This window comes from Antechinus flavipes, chromosome 6, assembly GCF_016432865.1.
Source record: "Antechinus flavipes isolate AdamAnt ecotype Samford, QLD, Australia chromosome 6, AdamAnt_v2, whole genome shotgun sequence".
Taxonomy (NCBI): domain Eukaryota; kingdom Metazoa; phylum Chordata; class Mammalia; order Dasyuromorphia; family Dasyuridae; genus Antechinus; species Antechinus flavipes.
In genome coordinates this window covers 225,394,167-225,410,782 of record NC_067403.1, presented here as the reverse complement: position 1 = coordinate 225,410,782, position 16,616 = coordinate 225,394,167, and the positions used below count along the sequence as shown (strand labels likewise).

The 16,616-nt window shown below is 36.2% G+C and overlaps 1 protein-coding gene across 1 annotated transcript in view; it reads left to right on the top strand.

The window, feature by feature from the left end:
- The window catches only part of LOC127541529 (doublecortin domain-containing protein 1-like), a 183,806-nt gene that overhangs the window by 133,843 nt on the left and 33,347 nt on the right, over positions 1 to 16,616 (top strand). Inside the window, exons 6-11 of the mRNA XM_051966760.1 lie at positions 330 to 500; positions 5,713 to 5,898; positions 10,479 to 10,553; positions 11,117 to 11,320; positions 14,379 to 14,577; positions 16,143 to 16,295. Coding sequence (XP_051822720.1) covers positions 330 to 500; positions 5,713 to 5,898; positions 10,479 to 10,553; positions 11,117 to 11,320; positions 14,379 to 14,577; positions 16,143 to 16,295 — 988 coding nt within the window. The remainder of the gene's footprint in view (positions 1 to 329; positions 501 to 5,712; positions 5,899 to 10,478; positions 10,554 to 11,116; positions 11,321 to 14,378; positions 14,578 to 16,142; positions 16,296 to 16,616) is intronic.

Below are 16,616 nucleotides of genomic sequence, written 5' to 3'. Positions count from 1 at the left end.
ATCCCTGATCTTCTCGGGCTCAGAGCAGGCGTTTCTACCACTCCATGCTGCCCGAGTCCTTTCTTAATCTTTTGAAGGAGCCAGAAAGACTTCAGGGACTCACAATTTCCCTCTGCTGATTGTCTGTAGCTCCGTTGCAGCTTTCCTAATGTCTCCTCCACCAGACTGTGAGCTCCCTGATAGCAGGGGACCGCTCGGTCCCTTCGAGGGTACTCCCACCCATAGCACTGCCTGAGTGCCCAGCTGCAAGTCTGTCCCATGGTCGGTAAATAGCCATCGACGGCCCACATGCCCCTTGATTCCGTTTACTTTCCTATTTGTTTTGACAGACGTATAAACCTTACTCTAATGGGGCTTCCAATCAAAAGTGGCTTTACCTGAAAAACAAGAACGTACTGAAGGCCTTTCATAGCTCACAGATGGACATAGAAGTCACGATTGCGAATCATGCTGGCATTTGTACGTCAACCGTGACAAACGAAGAGGAGGTCAACCAAGTAGTAAGTGGGTATCTTTCTGAAATGGGCACAAGGCCCCCAGGCCAAAATGCTTGTTTTTTTTCTCCTGGAAAATGACCCAATGACCCGGGGGGGGGGGGGAATATTGTCTGGGGAGCCATTTGGTAAAACTGAGAAACCTGAGTGAAAGAAAGGTTTTGTGAAGGTTCCCCGATGTAAAATGCTTGACTCACCTCTGGAAGTACCAAGCAATTCCTGCTTTCAAGGGCCTTTCGTTCTATTAAGTCTGATAGAAAAAATTGGTGGTCCTCATAGAACATCAGTGGCAAAATAGGGGGTGGAGACCCATTTAGAAAAGTCATTTCACTTGAAAAATGGAACTAGTGACAGGGCCAAGGACTTTAGTGTGTGCATATATGTACACGTACGTGCATGTGCATGTACATAGGTGTATATGAATAGGTACATGTAAAATTATAATTTATATTTTATAATCTACATTTATAATTTACATACAGATATCCATAACCCCTACAAACATATAAACACATACATCTATGTAGCATATATGTTATACAGCTATATACTTATGATATAGTTATAGCTATAGATATAGATCATATATACCATGCAAATATAGTTATATCTATATGTATATTGTATATATCTATATATTCTCTATATACTCTATATGTATATTGTGCAAATTTATTGATAGAACTATCAATATAAGTTATATTATATTGATATATATTGATTATATTGATACATATCAATATAATATTATTGATATATTATTTTTTGTATAGATATATAAGGGCAGCTTGGTGGCTAGGCCGATTGAATTCTGAGCCTGCAGTCAGGAAGCCTCATCTTCCTGAGTCCAGCCTCAGATATTCACTAGCTGTGTGATCCTGGCCACGTCACTTATCTGTGTTTGCCTTAGTTTCCTGATCTGTGAAATGACCTGGAGAAAGAAATAACAAATCTTTGCTAAGAAAACCCTAGATAGGGTCAGGAAGAGTGGGACCTGACTGAAATGACTGAACAACAATAAGCAAAAGCATAGAAACATGAATGCATGGATGGATGCAGTTATATCAATATGTATGTTATTCATATATTGTTATATATAGATATTTTATTGTTGTTTGGTTATTTTCAACCATATCCAACTCTTTGTGACCCCACGTGGGATCTTCCTGACAAAGACACTGGAGTGGTCTGCCCTTTCCTGATGAGGAAACCGAGGCAAACAGGGTTAAGTCTGAGGCCAGATTTGAACTCATGGAAATGAATCTTCTTACTTCCAGACCCAGTGTTCTATTCACTACGTCACCTAGCTTCCTGGCACATAATACACACACCCATGTGCATGCATACAATATACATGCACACCTGTATGTATACATGATGCATCATATGGGCTAATATAATCTCATATAATATGTGTAATATATCAATATAATATAAATATATGGATAGATATGTTATAGATATGTATATACTTATGTATGTATAGTTATATTTATATGTATAGCTAGAAGTATAGCATTGATATGTATTAGAATGCTATAATTAGCATCAATACATGCTGCCAATATATATTTATATACATAGACAGAACGTTGATAGACAGAAAGATAGACAGATAGTTAGACCAGACAGACGGATGATAGAGAGACAGAGAGACAGATGGATAGATAGATGATAGATAAATAGAAAGAGATCAATAAATAAGTAGATATTTAGGTTGTAGACAGAAAGACAAACAAATAGAAAAACAGACAGATGATAGAGGGATAGATAGATGGATAGGTAGGTAGGTTGATAGACATAGACAGATAGATATAGGTGATAGATAGACAGATATAGATAGAGACAAACATTGAGATAATAGACAAGACAGACAAAGAGATAAATAATAATAGAAATGTTATTTAATATTTATTAATATTAATATTGATATATATCAATATATATATTGATAAAGAGATGAATATTCAGGCAGATCCATAATAGATGATAGACAAGATAGATATATGATAGACAGATATATGACAGATAAATAGGAAAATAGATAGATAAATAGGTATTTGATGTATATCCTATGCCAATCTATAGTTTAGGTGTGAGAAGCAGGCAGCCCGGCAGCCAGTAGTAGTAATAACACTAGTAGCAGCAGCAGCAGCTGTAGTTGTCATACTTGACTAGCACTGAGTTAGGTCTTAGGGGGGATGGATATGAATTTGTTAAAATGCATCATTCTCATCCATAAATCAAATGCGTATGAAACACTTGGGTGCCCAGAGAAGACCACATATAATTAAAGGCTGCATGGTGTCGGCCAGACTCTTACTGCTTTACAAGTGTAGAAAAGGGACAGCTCAGTGATGGCTGTACCCATCAAAAAGACCTTCAGAAAGGTAAGATTTAGGCTAAAGCTTAAAGGATGCATGAGGGAAATTTAGAGACAGGGAAGGGCACTGGCATTGCAGGAGAGAATGTGGGCAACGGTTCTCAGACAGGAATGAATGTGTCTTGTTCTGAAGACACTGAGGATGCTGACCAGACAGGAATTAGGTTTTTTTCTTCCTAAATTTTATTTTTCCAAATAAGTACAAACATAGTTTTCAACATTCACTTTTGCAAAACCTCGTGTTCCCTATTTTTCTTTCTCCCTCTTCTCTATCTTCTCCAAGACAGCAAGCAATTCCATATAGGTTAAATACATGCAATTCTTTCAAACATATTTTCATATTTTTTATTCTGTGCAAGAAAAATCCAATCAAAAGGGAAAAAACACGAAAAAGGAAAAAATAAAGAAACAAAAAAACAATAAGCGAGGGTGAAAATACTGTTTCAATCCATATTCAGTCTCCATAGTTCTCTCTCTGCGTGCAGATGGCTCTCTCCATCACATGTCTGTTGGAATTGGTCTGAATCACCTCATTGTTGAAAAGAGCCAAGACCATCACAGTTGATCATCATGTAATCTTGTTGTTACTGTATACAATGTTTTGTTCTCTTCACTTCACTAAGTATCAGTTTGAGTAAGCCTTTCCAGGCTTTTCTGATATTATCCTGCTTGTCATTTTTTACAGAAAATAATATTCCTTTATGGAAGGTCTGGAGAAACTTACATGAACTGATATTAATGAATTGATTAGAACCGAGAGAATATTGTACACAGCAAGAGCAAGATTATATAATGATCAATTCTGATGGATGTGGCTCTTCTCAACAATGAAATGATTCAGACCAGTTCCAATGGTCTTGTGATGGAGAGAGCCATTTGTACCCAGAGAGACAACTGTGGGGATTGAGTATGGATCACAATATAGTACTTGTACCTTGTTGGTTGTTGTTTGCTTGTTTGTTTTTGTTTTTTTCTAATTTTTTCCCCTTTTTGAAATGATTTTTCTTGTGCAGCATGATATATGTGGAAATAGGTATAGAAAAAGTATCCATTGATTACTTGTTGTAGGGGATGAGGAGAAGGGAGGGAGAAAAATTTGGAACAGATTTTTCAAGGGTGAATGTTAAAATTACCTTTGTATATAGTTTGAAAATTAAAAGCTAATATCTAAAAAAAAAGAAAAATAATAATCTATTACATTTATATGCCATAACTTATTCAGCCATTCCCTATCTGATGGGCATCCACTCAATTCGCAGTTCTTTGCAACTACAAAAAGGGTTGCTACAAACATTTTTTGCACATGACTTTTCCCCTTTGGTATATGGACCCAGTTGAGACACTGCTGTATCAAATGATTGGATCATTTCACAATTCCATCAACAATGCATTAGTGTCCCAGTTTTCCCACATCCCCTCCAATATTTACAATTATCTTTTCCTGTCATTTTAGCCAATCTGAGAGATATGAATACCTCAGAGTTGTCATAATTTACATTTCAAATTAGAGGTATTTTTAGAGGGGATGGGGTAGAAAGAAGCAATAGGAAATAAAGTGTTAGCACAGCAGAGCACAGCTGATCTACAGAGCAAAAAAAGCTGCCACTCTGGCCAACATCCCCAAGGCATATGACATCTCAGTCATGCTATCCAGAGTTAATATTTAAAAGCAGGAAGACTATTCCTGGTGTTTGTGAAAATGGTCCTAATCGCATAGTCAATGTAGAATGTAACAGTCTGTGGCGGAAAGAGAAAAGACCAGAAGGGATCTCAGCAGAGCAGTATTACTGCAGGGGTCAGAAAGGTCCCCATCCATGAGTTTCCTAGAGGTCTTCACTGGGAATAGGAGTGGGAACTTTTGTTCCAGGTAGTGTTTATATACTGCTGGGCTGCCCAAGATCATGAACACTGGAGACTCCAAAGCATCTTGGCTGCAATGAATATGTTACCAGATCAGTGCATCTTTGACAGAATCTTTGAACCCTCTGCTTTCCTTTAGAGGAAAGGCCCTTAAATCTCATATCGTGTGCTCCTTTGGGTCTATATAACCTCTGTATGTAGACTGCTCTTCAAATGTGTTTAAATGACTAAAATAAAGTATGTAGGACATCATTCACAGTGAAAAATAAAATGTGTCAAAAAAAGAAGAAAGGAAGGAAGGAAAAAAAGAAGGAAGGAAGGGAAGAAAGGAAGAAGAAAAAAAGAAGAGAAGGGAGGGAGCAAGGAAGGAAGGAAGGAAGGAAAAAAAGAATGAAGAGAAGGGAGGGAGGAAGAGAAAAGGCAGAAAAAGAAAGAAGGAAAGAAAATATAGGAAGGAAGAAAATGAGTGGTTACTAAGTGCTTTAAGAGTTTTATCCCATTTAATCTTAACATTTGGGAATGAGGGGTTGCTATTATTATTACCATTTTACAGATAAGGAAGCTGAGGCATGTAGTGGTTAACTGATTTGCCCAAAACCACACAGCTAGTAGATGTCTGAAGTAGGATTTGAACTCAGATTTTTTTCACTCCAAGCCCAAGACTTTATTCACTGTGCCACCTGACATGTCTGACCCCAACTTTGGCCTTTGATGAGAATATGAAAATAGTTAGCATTTAAGGTTTGCAAAACACATGGCTGATATTATTCCATTTGATCTTCACAATGGACCAGTCTTGGAGAAATCACTTATATAGAGAAATTTAGACTATCTACGTAACTGAGGAAATCCACAGTGGATGTAAAAGACTAACTGACCCACATTTCTGAGATGCTGGGTCTTGCTCCAGAGCTTTGTAGGGATAACTTGGTTGAAACCAGTTTAGGAGAATTAGATCCCTGCTCTTCTTCCTAGGGCTACTCCTTCCGTCCACCTGGCAGCAAGACCAGGATCATGATCTGCTTGTCCTGCGCCAGGTCTGTGGTCAGCCAGAAAGATTTGAAAAAATTATTTCCAGGAATCAAGTTCTTCTGTGCCTTTGGCTCCAAGGAGTGCAAGCAATTCTCCTTAAGAAACCCTAAAGTCATCAATAAGAACCAGGTATGTAACGTGGGCAGGAAGCCGTGAAGTTGGTTTTCTTTGAAAGTTCTCACTTTTTCATCTCCTCTGACAAAACTCATTCTAGTCTATTCCGATAAGTCTTTATTAAGGGCTGACTATGTACAGGGTGGGATGGGGTGTCCCAAAAATCTTAATGCCATTTTGTGCTACCTAACTAGTTAAGAAAGCTTAAATCTGTACTAAGTATTTGGGGATATCCTGTACCAGAACAGAATAATTCCACCCCTGCCCTCCTGGATCTTCCTTCTTTTTCTTTTCTACTCTTTCAAGTCATCCCTTATTTGAATGATGTCTTTCTCTAATCACTTTATCCAAATTAAATCATCATTTTCCAAGTTATATTAAAATACATTTTCTAATAAGTGTGAATTTTACCTTGATATCTCTATTTCTGCTGTTCTCTTTCCCTCATACTATTATACTGTCTATTCAGTTTAATTTTAGGTTCTTTTATTAAATTTTATTTTTAATTTACAAAACAAGCATTTTATAATACCATATAATAAAAAAGATGATTGCACATGAAACTGAAAATTTATTTCAACAAACTTTTGTAAAGCTCTTACTATGTGTAAGATTTTGCCACACTGGGGGAATATAAGAACAGAAATAAAGCTTTTCTTCTGCTGAAAAGATAGAACATGTATTCATATTTTTTAAATGAGGTATTTTGAGGAGTGAGAGGGCTAACAACTAGGAGGGACCAGAGAACATTTTGAGAAATAAATCGTTTGAAGAGCAGAAAATGTCTGAGAGAAAAGAATGAGGAGCAAATATGTTCCAAGGTTAGTGGGTTGTGGGGGTTGCTTTGAGGCTGAGGATTTAATCAGACCTCCAGTTTGTCTGAAACCTCAAGTATATAAAGTGAACTTATTATTTGCAAAGTTAAAATAGTAGCAAGTCCTTCCGTAGCTTGATGTGCAGAGGCTGGGTGCTAAGACACCCTAACAACTCTTTATCAGAACATATACAGTCAGGGAGATTTCAATTTACGTATACTGGCTGGAGAGCAAATCACCATCAGACAGACCAATATGGGATATCAGTTTAAATCAGGGAGATTTTAACATCCCAATTAACTTTTAATTTTGAAAAAGGATTGTTTTCCATGACTGTACATATACAATCTATATCTGATTGTTTAATATCTCAGGAAAGAAGAAGGAGAGGTATAGAATTTAAAGCTCAAAACTTTTTTAAAATGTTAAAAAGTTGTTTTAACATGTAATTGGGGAAAAATACCTATTTATGATATAAAGGATAGTCCTTTAGTGAAATTGATCATTGTTTCACCACTATTGTTAAGGGGCAGATCCCTGGAACAAAATGTAGTGAACATTACCGGGCAACAACTACAAAGCTATTTCCTCTGGACATAGAATATCCCACAATTTACTAGTGTATCAGCCAAAAAATATTTATCAAATTCTTACTATGTATTTTTCACTGTGCTAATATTGGGGACTGAAGAAGGGCAAAAAACAGGGTTCTTGACTTTAAAAAGCTCCAATCTAACGAACAATTCAACAATTATGTACATACAGGGCATGTGTAGGATAAGTGGAAGGTCACCTCAGAGGTAAGGCACCAGTAGTTAAGGGGTAGGGAAGGAAAAAGAATGGGAAAGAGTCTTGGACAAATCTAGAAAGAAGGCATGGAAACCAGGAAGTGAAGATGAGAAAGGAGAGCGTTCTAAACACATGCAAATTGATTTTTTAGAGGTTAAGAAAATGCTTTGTTGTTCTCAACCTCTCAAAAAATTGCTTTCCTCTTTACCTTTCCTCTTCCCTGATTTTTGCCCCTGGGGCCTCCTCTTTACCTTTCAGTAGCTCTGAAAGTCAAGAGACATAGAATGGACAACTGGAGCAGGAGAGATAGGGAGAGGTTTACAAGTATAACAGTGGCCATTGAAGATGAGAGAGGGAATAAAAATTACTTGTATGCCATGGCTTAGTATGAACAGCATTGGGTGAGAATCAGGAGGTAAAACTTCTTCTGGTTCTGCCTTCAATTATGGTTTTGGCCAAGTATTTGCTTCCCTTTTCTGAAACAGGTTCCTCATTTTACAAATGAGGAAAATACATCCTTCACAAAAGAGCTTGCTCTAAAAGTCTATGTCTATTATAATATAATCAAATTTTGTTTCCAGGCTGCCAAACTTTTAAAAATAAAAATATTATGTGAATGTCGACTGTGTTCCTCTTAAACATGGGCCCCTGAAATCTAAACTGAGGTCCAGGGCACAGTTTGAATTAGCATCTTATCAAATTGACGGCTGACAAGTCCCCTAAATGTTTTCTAAATTAAACCAGAGAATACATTTATTTGAATAAAATGGTATTTAATGAAAATGTGTGAACAATATATTGTTACAATAGAATAAAAAGGAACTATCCCACTTTTTAAATGAAAAAGAGAAACCTTTCTTTTTCCCTATACATAGAGGTATTCCTAATTTTCTATCTACCAGAAGCAGAAGGAACAGGAGTCAGGAACACACAGCCTAGATAAATAATTTCCTAAGAGATGCCCTAGTCTTCTGATCTGTTGTCTGGTATCATCTTTGTGAATATTTCAAGGTGTATGTCCCATAGGCAACTTTAACTCAGCGTGGCCAGAACAGAACTCATTGTATTTCTCCCCTAACCTAATGCTTCTTCCAAACACCACATTCTTCCAGTCACCCCAAATTCACAATCTTTATTCATTCTCATGACCTTATTTTCACTCAACTCTTAATTACAATCAACTGGTATGTATTGTATTTCCCATCTTCCCACCATCTCTTGCTTGGGCTCCCTTTTTATTCCAAAAGCTCCCACCTTTTTCCAGGTCCTGATCTCCTCTCCTCTGGAGTATTGCAATACTTATTATTGGTCATTCTACCCTTCCTTACTCCAACTCCACTTATCTATCCAAGTGATTTTCCTAAAATTTAAGTAGATTGGTAAATTCCAGTGGTTCCCTTATAAGACTCAAACATTGAACCCTTTGTTTGACTTTTAACATCATTCTTACATACTGGCCCCAATCTAGTCATTTTTAGTCTAATTTTACTGTATTCATGTTTGGTACCATTATGGTTTAGTGAAACTGAATTTCCTGTTATTTTTCACATATCCATTTAAATTTTTCACATCTGTTTCTTTGAATTGGTTGTTTTCCATACCCAGACTGTACTTCCTCATAAAATCCCTAATTATTATCTTGTATCCCAAACACCTAGACTGGCACATAGTAGGTACTTAATTAATAGATTGATTGTGTGACAGTTAAAAAGCTTCTCAACCTCTAAATCTGCCATTTGGGGTTTCCCTGAAGAGTAGCTGATGTCATTTACTGGGATAATATTCCTGCTAAGCTGCAAATTACTGGCATTATATAGATCAGTCTTTCTTCTCCGCTACTCTGCTGAATTCTATATTGAACTGAGGAAGGAGATCCATAGTAAAGGAAAATTTCAGTTCTTTTGTGAATCATACCCAAAGTGCCAGAAAAAGCCTTTAGTACAAGACTGTCTTTTTGAAGACTTTGATTCTTCCTCCATGGCCATTCCACTATTTACTTGCTGTTTGGTTTAGAGTAAAAATAACTTTCAACTCCCATCATGCTCTTCCAGCTCCCAGCTTTTTAAACTGTGGTTTGCATTCCCCAAAGGGGTCTCGTAACTGAAATATGGAGGCTGTGAAATTATGATTATTGGTAAATGTTTGATTTCTATACTTATATACCAAGGATCACTTAAAAATTTTTCAGGTGGTTGCAAGTGAAAAAAGTTTAAAAAGCCCTGCACTAGCTGACATTGGCCTTAACAATTTTCTTAGAATTTTACTTCAAGACTGGAGGAACAAGGATGAGACTGGCAACATTTAGCCTGTACTCTCATAGTTATACTATATGTCCACTAATAAATATTTTTGGGGCACAGGGAATAGAGCTTTTATCCCAAGAGTCAGGAGAACCAGCCTTAGTCACTTATTTGCTTTGTGTCCCTGGGCAAGTCAAGTATATCCATTTATCCCAGTTTCTCCATCTGTAAAATGAGCTGGAGAAGGAAATGGCAAAGTACTCCAGTATTTCTGCCAGGAACACCCCAAAGGAGGTCCCAAAGAGTTTCCATGGAAAATGGAAATGATTAAACAATAAAAGTAAAAATTTAAAAAACATTATTATGATGTTTTGTTTTTTGAAAACATGTCGGGACAAGAAAAGACATATCTCTTCTCATTATAGTCTCACTAAGATTTCTTTGAGAAGATCACAATACAAAATTTCCCTTATGTTATTAGAAGATTGGTTTTCACTAGATGATAGGATTTTAAATAAGTTTTAAAAGGAAGAGAAAGTCCTGGCAACATTCAGGTGTGTTACTTTTAAAAGTCATTCAATTCATTAACCGTTTAGCAAGTATCTGTTGGGTACAGAGCACCGTGTAAAGACCTGGGAGAGAGATGATATAAGCCCAATTCTCATAGAGCTTATGCTTTTAATAGATTACTTCCTATGGTCCCTTGGAATTCAGCACCATCACAATTTGGAATTTGGAAGACTAAGGCAAGCTCAAGAATTTTGAACTCATTCATTTATGTTTTTTAGAGGCTCAATATGGGACAAGATCTTTAAATGAGAGAAATGTAGGTACCTCTTCAGCCTGGGCTTACTATTTAACATTTAAGACCATGTGTACTCGGGAATCACTTGGGAAAAGTACTAGACTGGTAATCAAAAGACTCTTGATTTCTGACCTTGAGGACACTGTACTCAGGGACTTTCCATCTCCCTAAAACTGAGTTTCTTCTTCTGTTAAATAAGAGATCAGGTTGATTCATGTCTAAGGACCATTCCAGTTGCAATGGGCCATGGCACTGTCATTTTAGCAAGTGTTTTATAGTTGGAAAATTTGCCTTTGGAACCTGGATAATAATGTAGCTCTGTCCAAGGTGTCCAAAGCACTGACTATAATTTGTGGTGATATTAGTACGCCAGGAGTAGCCATACAGCTTTTTAAGTTAGCCAGCAGTTTACTCAATTTTCCTGCAGAAACATGAGTATAAACTAACCAACGCAAAACATTGATGTCAAAAATCTATGTACTTTTGTGGAGACAGAATTTGGTCACAATGCCAAAACAAGTATTTTGTCTCAGGAAATTTTTGACAATAAAAATGTCATCAGTAGGCTCTATGGTGTTTTACAGAGTGATTTATCCTCTTGTGAAGATGAAAACAGTCTAAGGCATTATGAAGAACTTCTGTTATCTTTTCAACGAAGGGTCAACATGCAATCTTTGTCACATGATATTTTGGCAACCATGCGCCAGACACCGGTGAAAATAATCGCGCATAAAAATGGAACGAGATCCGCTAATGGCAAATTAATTATTGCTCAATCTTTCCCTGTGGTAAGTGATTTTATTGTTCAGATACTAGATTCCCTCGCAGACTTGTTGATTTCAATTTTTTTTTCTTGCAATATTGTGATCTTAGATAGTAAAAGCTCTGAATAACTCTAGAGCCTACAAGTAGATGATATAATTGCTATTTTCTTTCCTTCCTTAAAATATAGGGGGATGGGGGAAATGTGTTATGGGGCAGAGGTGCCAAAACTGGAAAATGTTTAAGAAGATAAACAAAAATATAATAAAATAAAATCACACAACATTTTAAAACTAAGCCAATATACAGGCCACAGAGATCCTGTTGTATTAATTAGTTACCCCCATTTTTATTTGAGTTCTAGGAGATGATTTGTGGGACTTAGATCCTGGAAGACCCAAACTCAAAAACCACTTCTGACATTCATCAGCTCTGTGATCTCAGACAAATTATTTAACTTTCCTAAGCCTTAGTTTTTGATCTATAATATAGGGATATTTTGAAATATCAACTTTTGTACAATTGCTATAAAATTCAATAGAGATATTGGAAAGATAGAGATGGATAGTAATGTGAGTTTATATATACACATATGTATGCTTATAAATATATAACTAAATAAAAATGGCTTAGTAAAGGTAGTTTGCTTTGTTCATTGGAAAGGATGCTGGATTTGTAGTCAGAGGATATGGATTAAAATCCTAGATAGGTCAATTACTGTCTGAGCAAGTAATTTACCTCATTTCCTTAAATGTAAAACTTTATAATTAGATTATATGATCTCAACAGCTCCTTCAAGTTTTAAGTCTCTCATATATTCTCATGATAGATCTAACAGATAATACAAGTGAACCTCTAAAAAAATTAACTAATTCAACATTTTTAAGCACTTGCTATTCCTGGAACTAAAACAAACAAACAAACATGAAACTTAGATAACATGTGGTCCGTTGCCTTCAAAGAGTATTGGGCATAAGATATAGTTAGAGATTTCTATAACATACTACAATATATTCTGTAAAATAAAATAATAAGTAGAAAAGTTCAAAAAAGTTTCTTTTAATATTTGGGGGTGAGGGAGAGGATTTGCTACTGAAATGAAGATCCCAAAGATATTTTATAGAGGAAATGAATTAGGCTGAATTAGGCTTTAAAGAATAGGTGGAGACTTAATCCCTGAGGAATATTAGGTTGGGGATTCTAGACATGCTCTGTAGAAGAACCTGTTCATTCATTTTCTAATTTGTATTGTGCATTTAAAGGGAATATCAGTTAATTTCCATCCCTAAGGAAAAGAAACTATGGTGAAGCACTTGGATCAGTCTGAGATCTTAGTTGTTATTTTTTCCGTCAATGCAAGTAACAACCCATCCATTTCTACCAATTACCCCGAGTGACTCTCATCCATGTTTTCCTATATCTTTATTACAAGAGAGCCACTCAGTTTTGTTAGGGGGAGGGGATTTCCTCTGATTCTTCTATCATTACATAAGTATGAATGGGCACCTACTATTTAGATATAAATAAATATAATTTGTTATTTCTCATTCTCATTATATGACTCACCCATTCCATTTCCTGTTATATATCTCTTTGTGATAATTATAACTCATTTGATGTATTTGTCACATGGAGATTTTTTTTGAAATAGATCAACACACCAATAATCATGATACTTTCCTAGTAAAAACTCTTCTATGTAAAAGCACTATATAAACTGTAAAGCACAATTCTCAGGTAAGATTTTAGTATTCATTTCTGCCTGTCCCTTCCCCTTACTAAAAGGCATATCTGTACATCTGTACTCATCAGGGACTTTTTTTGGAGGGAGAACCAGACTCCCTCTCAAAATTGGGAACCATATTTAATTGTCTTTCACAAATATGTACAAAGCTATTTCAGTAAAACTGGAGCCTATGTTTTCAACAACATGTAGAAACGAAAAAAACCAAAACAGTTCACTTGTCATTAGCATGGTATTAGATTGATTTTATAGGCATTTTTGTTGGAAGATAATGGCTGATTTTTTATTCTCTCTCATGGATCTTACACTAAGACTTGCCACCTTTGGATTTCATAATAATTAATCCCTTGGAGCACTTCACACTTTTCGAAGTGTGATCTCATTTGGAGCATATCAGAGGCCAGTTGGCTTTCCATAGAGAATGTCCTCTCCACACATGGATGGCGGCTGTTCCAGAATTCATGGGAATTTTGTGACCAAAAGATAAAGATGAGCATCTATAAGTTTCCCAGTACAATGATAGAGAAGTACTCCAAGGATACAGCCTGGGGAAGGGGAATCCAGAGGCTTAGGGTTAGGCAGCCCCTTGGGCTGATAATGTACTTTAAATATATGATGTTATCGAGTTCTCTCAAAGAGATGTGAGAAGTGTGATCCATAATTTCATATTTACATACAGAGGCAAACTGAAGAGAACAAGGCACTTGAGGTTCTGGCTTGTGTAAAAAAATAAAAAGACAGTAAAGGAATTCTCTTTGTGGTTAAACATAAATAATGTTTATTGGGCAGACGCTGGTGCTCAGTGAACTAACAAAAACTGAGGTGCTAGAAGCTCATAGGGTTTCATCTAGGCTCTATCACTGCCTGGTTTTGTGGCCCCAGGCAAACAATTTAACCCTCCTGGCCCCTTCTCCTTTGTAAAATGGAGGTGATGACATTTATCATCAGCTTTCCCAAGAGCTTGGTCATGAAGGTTAAGTAATCATTCATTTTTAAGTAGTTTGTACATGAGAAGTAATACAGAAATGCTAAGCCACGTTAGAAGAACTGCACGGAATGGTATTTCTTAGCACTCGATTCAAGGATTAGAAAATGTGCTCAAATTTCCTGTGTGTTTGGAGGATGAAATGGATGGAGGAATTGCCACAGGAGGATTAGACAAATGTTGCTGGACCCTATAGATTATATGAATATATATATGTATGTATATTGTATGGCTATGTGAATACACACACACACACACACACACACACACACACACACACACATATATATATATATATATGCACAAATATACACACACATTATATATACCTCTTCTTATAGTATGTTTTTTTCAGCTTCTTTCAGGATGCACATTACAGCTTGGTCTGAACAGAGCAGCTTCTAGACTCTACACATATGATGGCACAGCCATCCTTAACCTAAATAATTTAATTTTGTGGGCTATAAATGAATTTTTAAAAAATAGAGACATAGAAGATAAAAAATATACTTCTTCTGAGGAGAACAAAGAAGTGGCTACTCAGAGTGCAGAAGGTAAGTCCACCATGGTGGAGCTGAATTAACCCTGAAACATGAGTCAGAAGACTTGTATTCTAGCTCTGGGCTCTGTCACTTAACTCAGTGTCAGTCTGAACAAGACGCCTTCATCAGTCTCTCTGGGTCTCAGAATTCCTCAATTCAAAAATGATGGAATTTATTTGATGACCCAGAAGGCTCTTTCCTCCTTCATGTCTTTAATTCTAAATTTCATAGCAATTGTCATTGAACTTAAGAGCCAAGAGAGAGCTTAGAAATCATTTCTTCCAACCTCTTAAATGAAGGGAGCTGAGATTCTCCAGGGGAAGTGACTTGCTGAAAGTTATATGGCCAATAAGTACATTTAAATGATTTTTCTTTCCTTTGTTGAATTTGCCTGAAGGATTGCCTTTCCTCTGCTGCTTGCCTCCAATTAATCCTGAATATGTTGTCTCTACCATTAGAATATGACTTTCTCAGTAACGGGGACTGTCTTTTGTCTGTCTTTGTATTCTCTGAACTTAGCGTTCTGCCTGGTATATTTGTTGTCCTTGTTGTTCATTCATCCAACTCTTTATGATCCCCTGGACCATAGCCTGTTAGTCCCTTCTATCTTCCACTATCTTGTAAAGTCTCTCTAAGCGGCTTGCCATACAGCGGGTTCTAAATAAATGCTTGTCCACTGGCTTATCATTTTTGTTTATAATCAATCACACAAATCAAATCAATTATTTCATTTATTTATTCTGAAACATTTCTCAAATCTTTCTCCTCACTGCCACCAATCTTACATGGAATCTCATTACTATTCCCATGTATTGTTTTAATAGTCTCTACAGGTCTTGACTCTTTTTATTCACTCTTTGTTGCTCATCTTTCAGACTAAAATTTGACATAACTACATCTCATCATGCCATGTCTCAGCTCAAAGATCTTCTGTGGCTACTTATTGCCTCCTATATAAATAAATGAATGGATGGCTGGTTGGATCTCTGAATGAATAGGTAGATGAATGATGGATAGATAGATGGATGAATGAATGAATAAACACAAAGAGAGAGAGAGAGAGAGAGAGAGAGAGAGAGAGAGAGAGAGAGAGAGATTGATTTAATGGACTTATCTATTGAAAATATAAACATTCTAGAATGTAAGCATTATTGATGAAAATGGATCATGAAAGAAGCAATAAATATAGACTCTTCCATTCAATCATTGAATAAAACCAATTATATCTGAAATGACATTGACCATTAAGGCTATAGATGAATCATAGAAAACTACCTCAAAAGATCTTGCTTTGCCCCTGAATGAGAATAGCAAATTCTTACTGGGAGTTAGATATCATTTGCTTGCTTCCTGCAAGGTTTTCAGTGTTTCTGTAAATAATGTTTATAATGAGACTTCTTTTATCTACCACATTGTACAATGTACAATTTCTAATATGTTTTTTGTTGGTACAAACTTCCTACAAAGAAGCTCAGCTCCAATAATGGTATCTCTTAATTTTAAAGGAAAAGAGAAAAACATAAAATTAAGAAACCCATTCCCTTAATTTTAAACTAAAATAAATTTATCTTTCTCAGATAAAAAAACAAACCAAGGAGATAGCAAGCTGCCTCCACAAATCATGATGCCGGCCCGTTTCCATTCTTTCAACTCTTCTTTGCTCTCCCACGTTCTCAAAAATCCCATAGAAGTTTGGGTTTCATGTGGGGAACCATTTATACCTCTGGATGGTAAGAGAAAGGGGGGAGGAAGGGAATCAATTCCCACTTTATGGAAAATGAATTAAATGTATGTCCATGTCAATCTAGTGCCACATTTATGCAAAGGATGAGTAGTTGGGTCTATCAATTCATATGTGCAAGAGGATGGATGGCTTCATATCCCAGATGTGCCTTTTTTTTCTTACAGGGATAGAATGTTTTGTCTGGGAAAATGTCTAATTTAAGTGATAAAGAGATTCTCTATGTACAAGGCTACGAATAATGGTATACATTACAAAATAACAAATGAGTTTAATTCACCATGAGGAAGACCTGTCTGCACATCTTCAT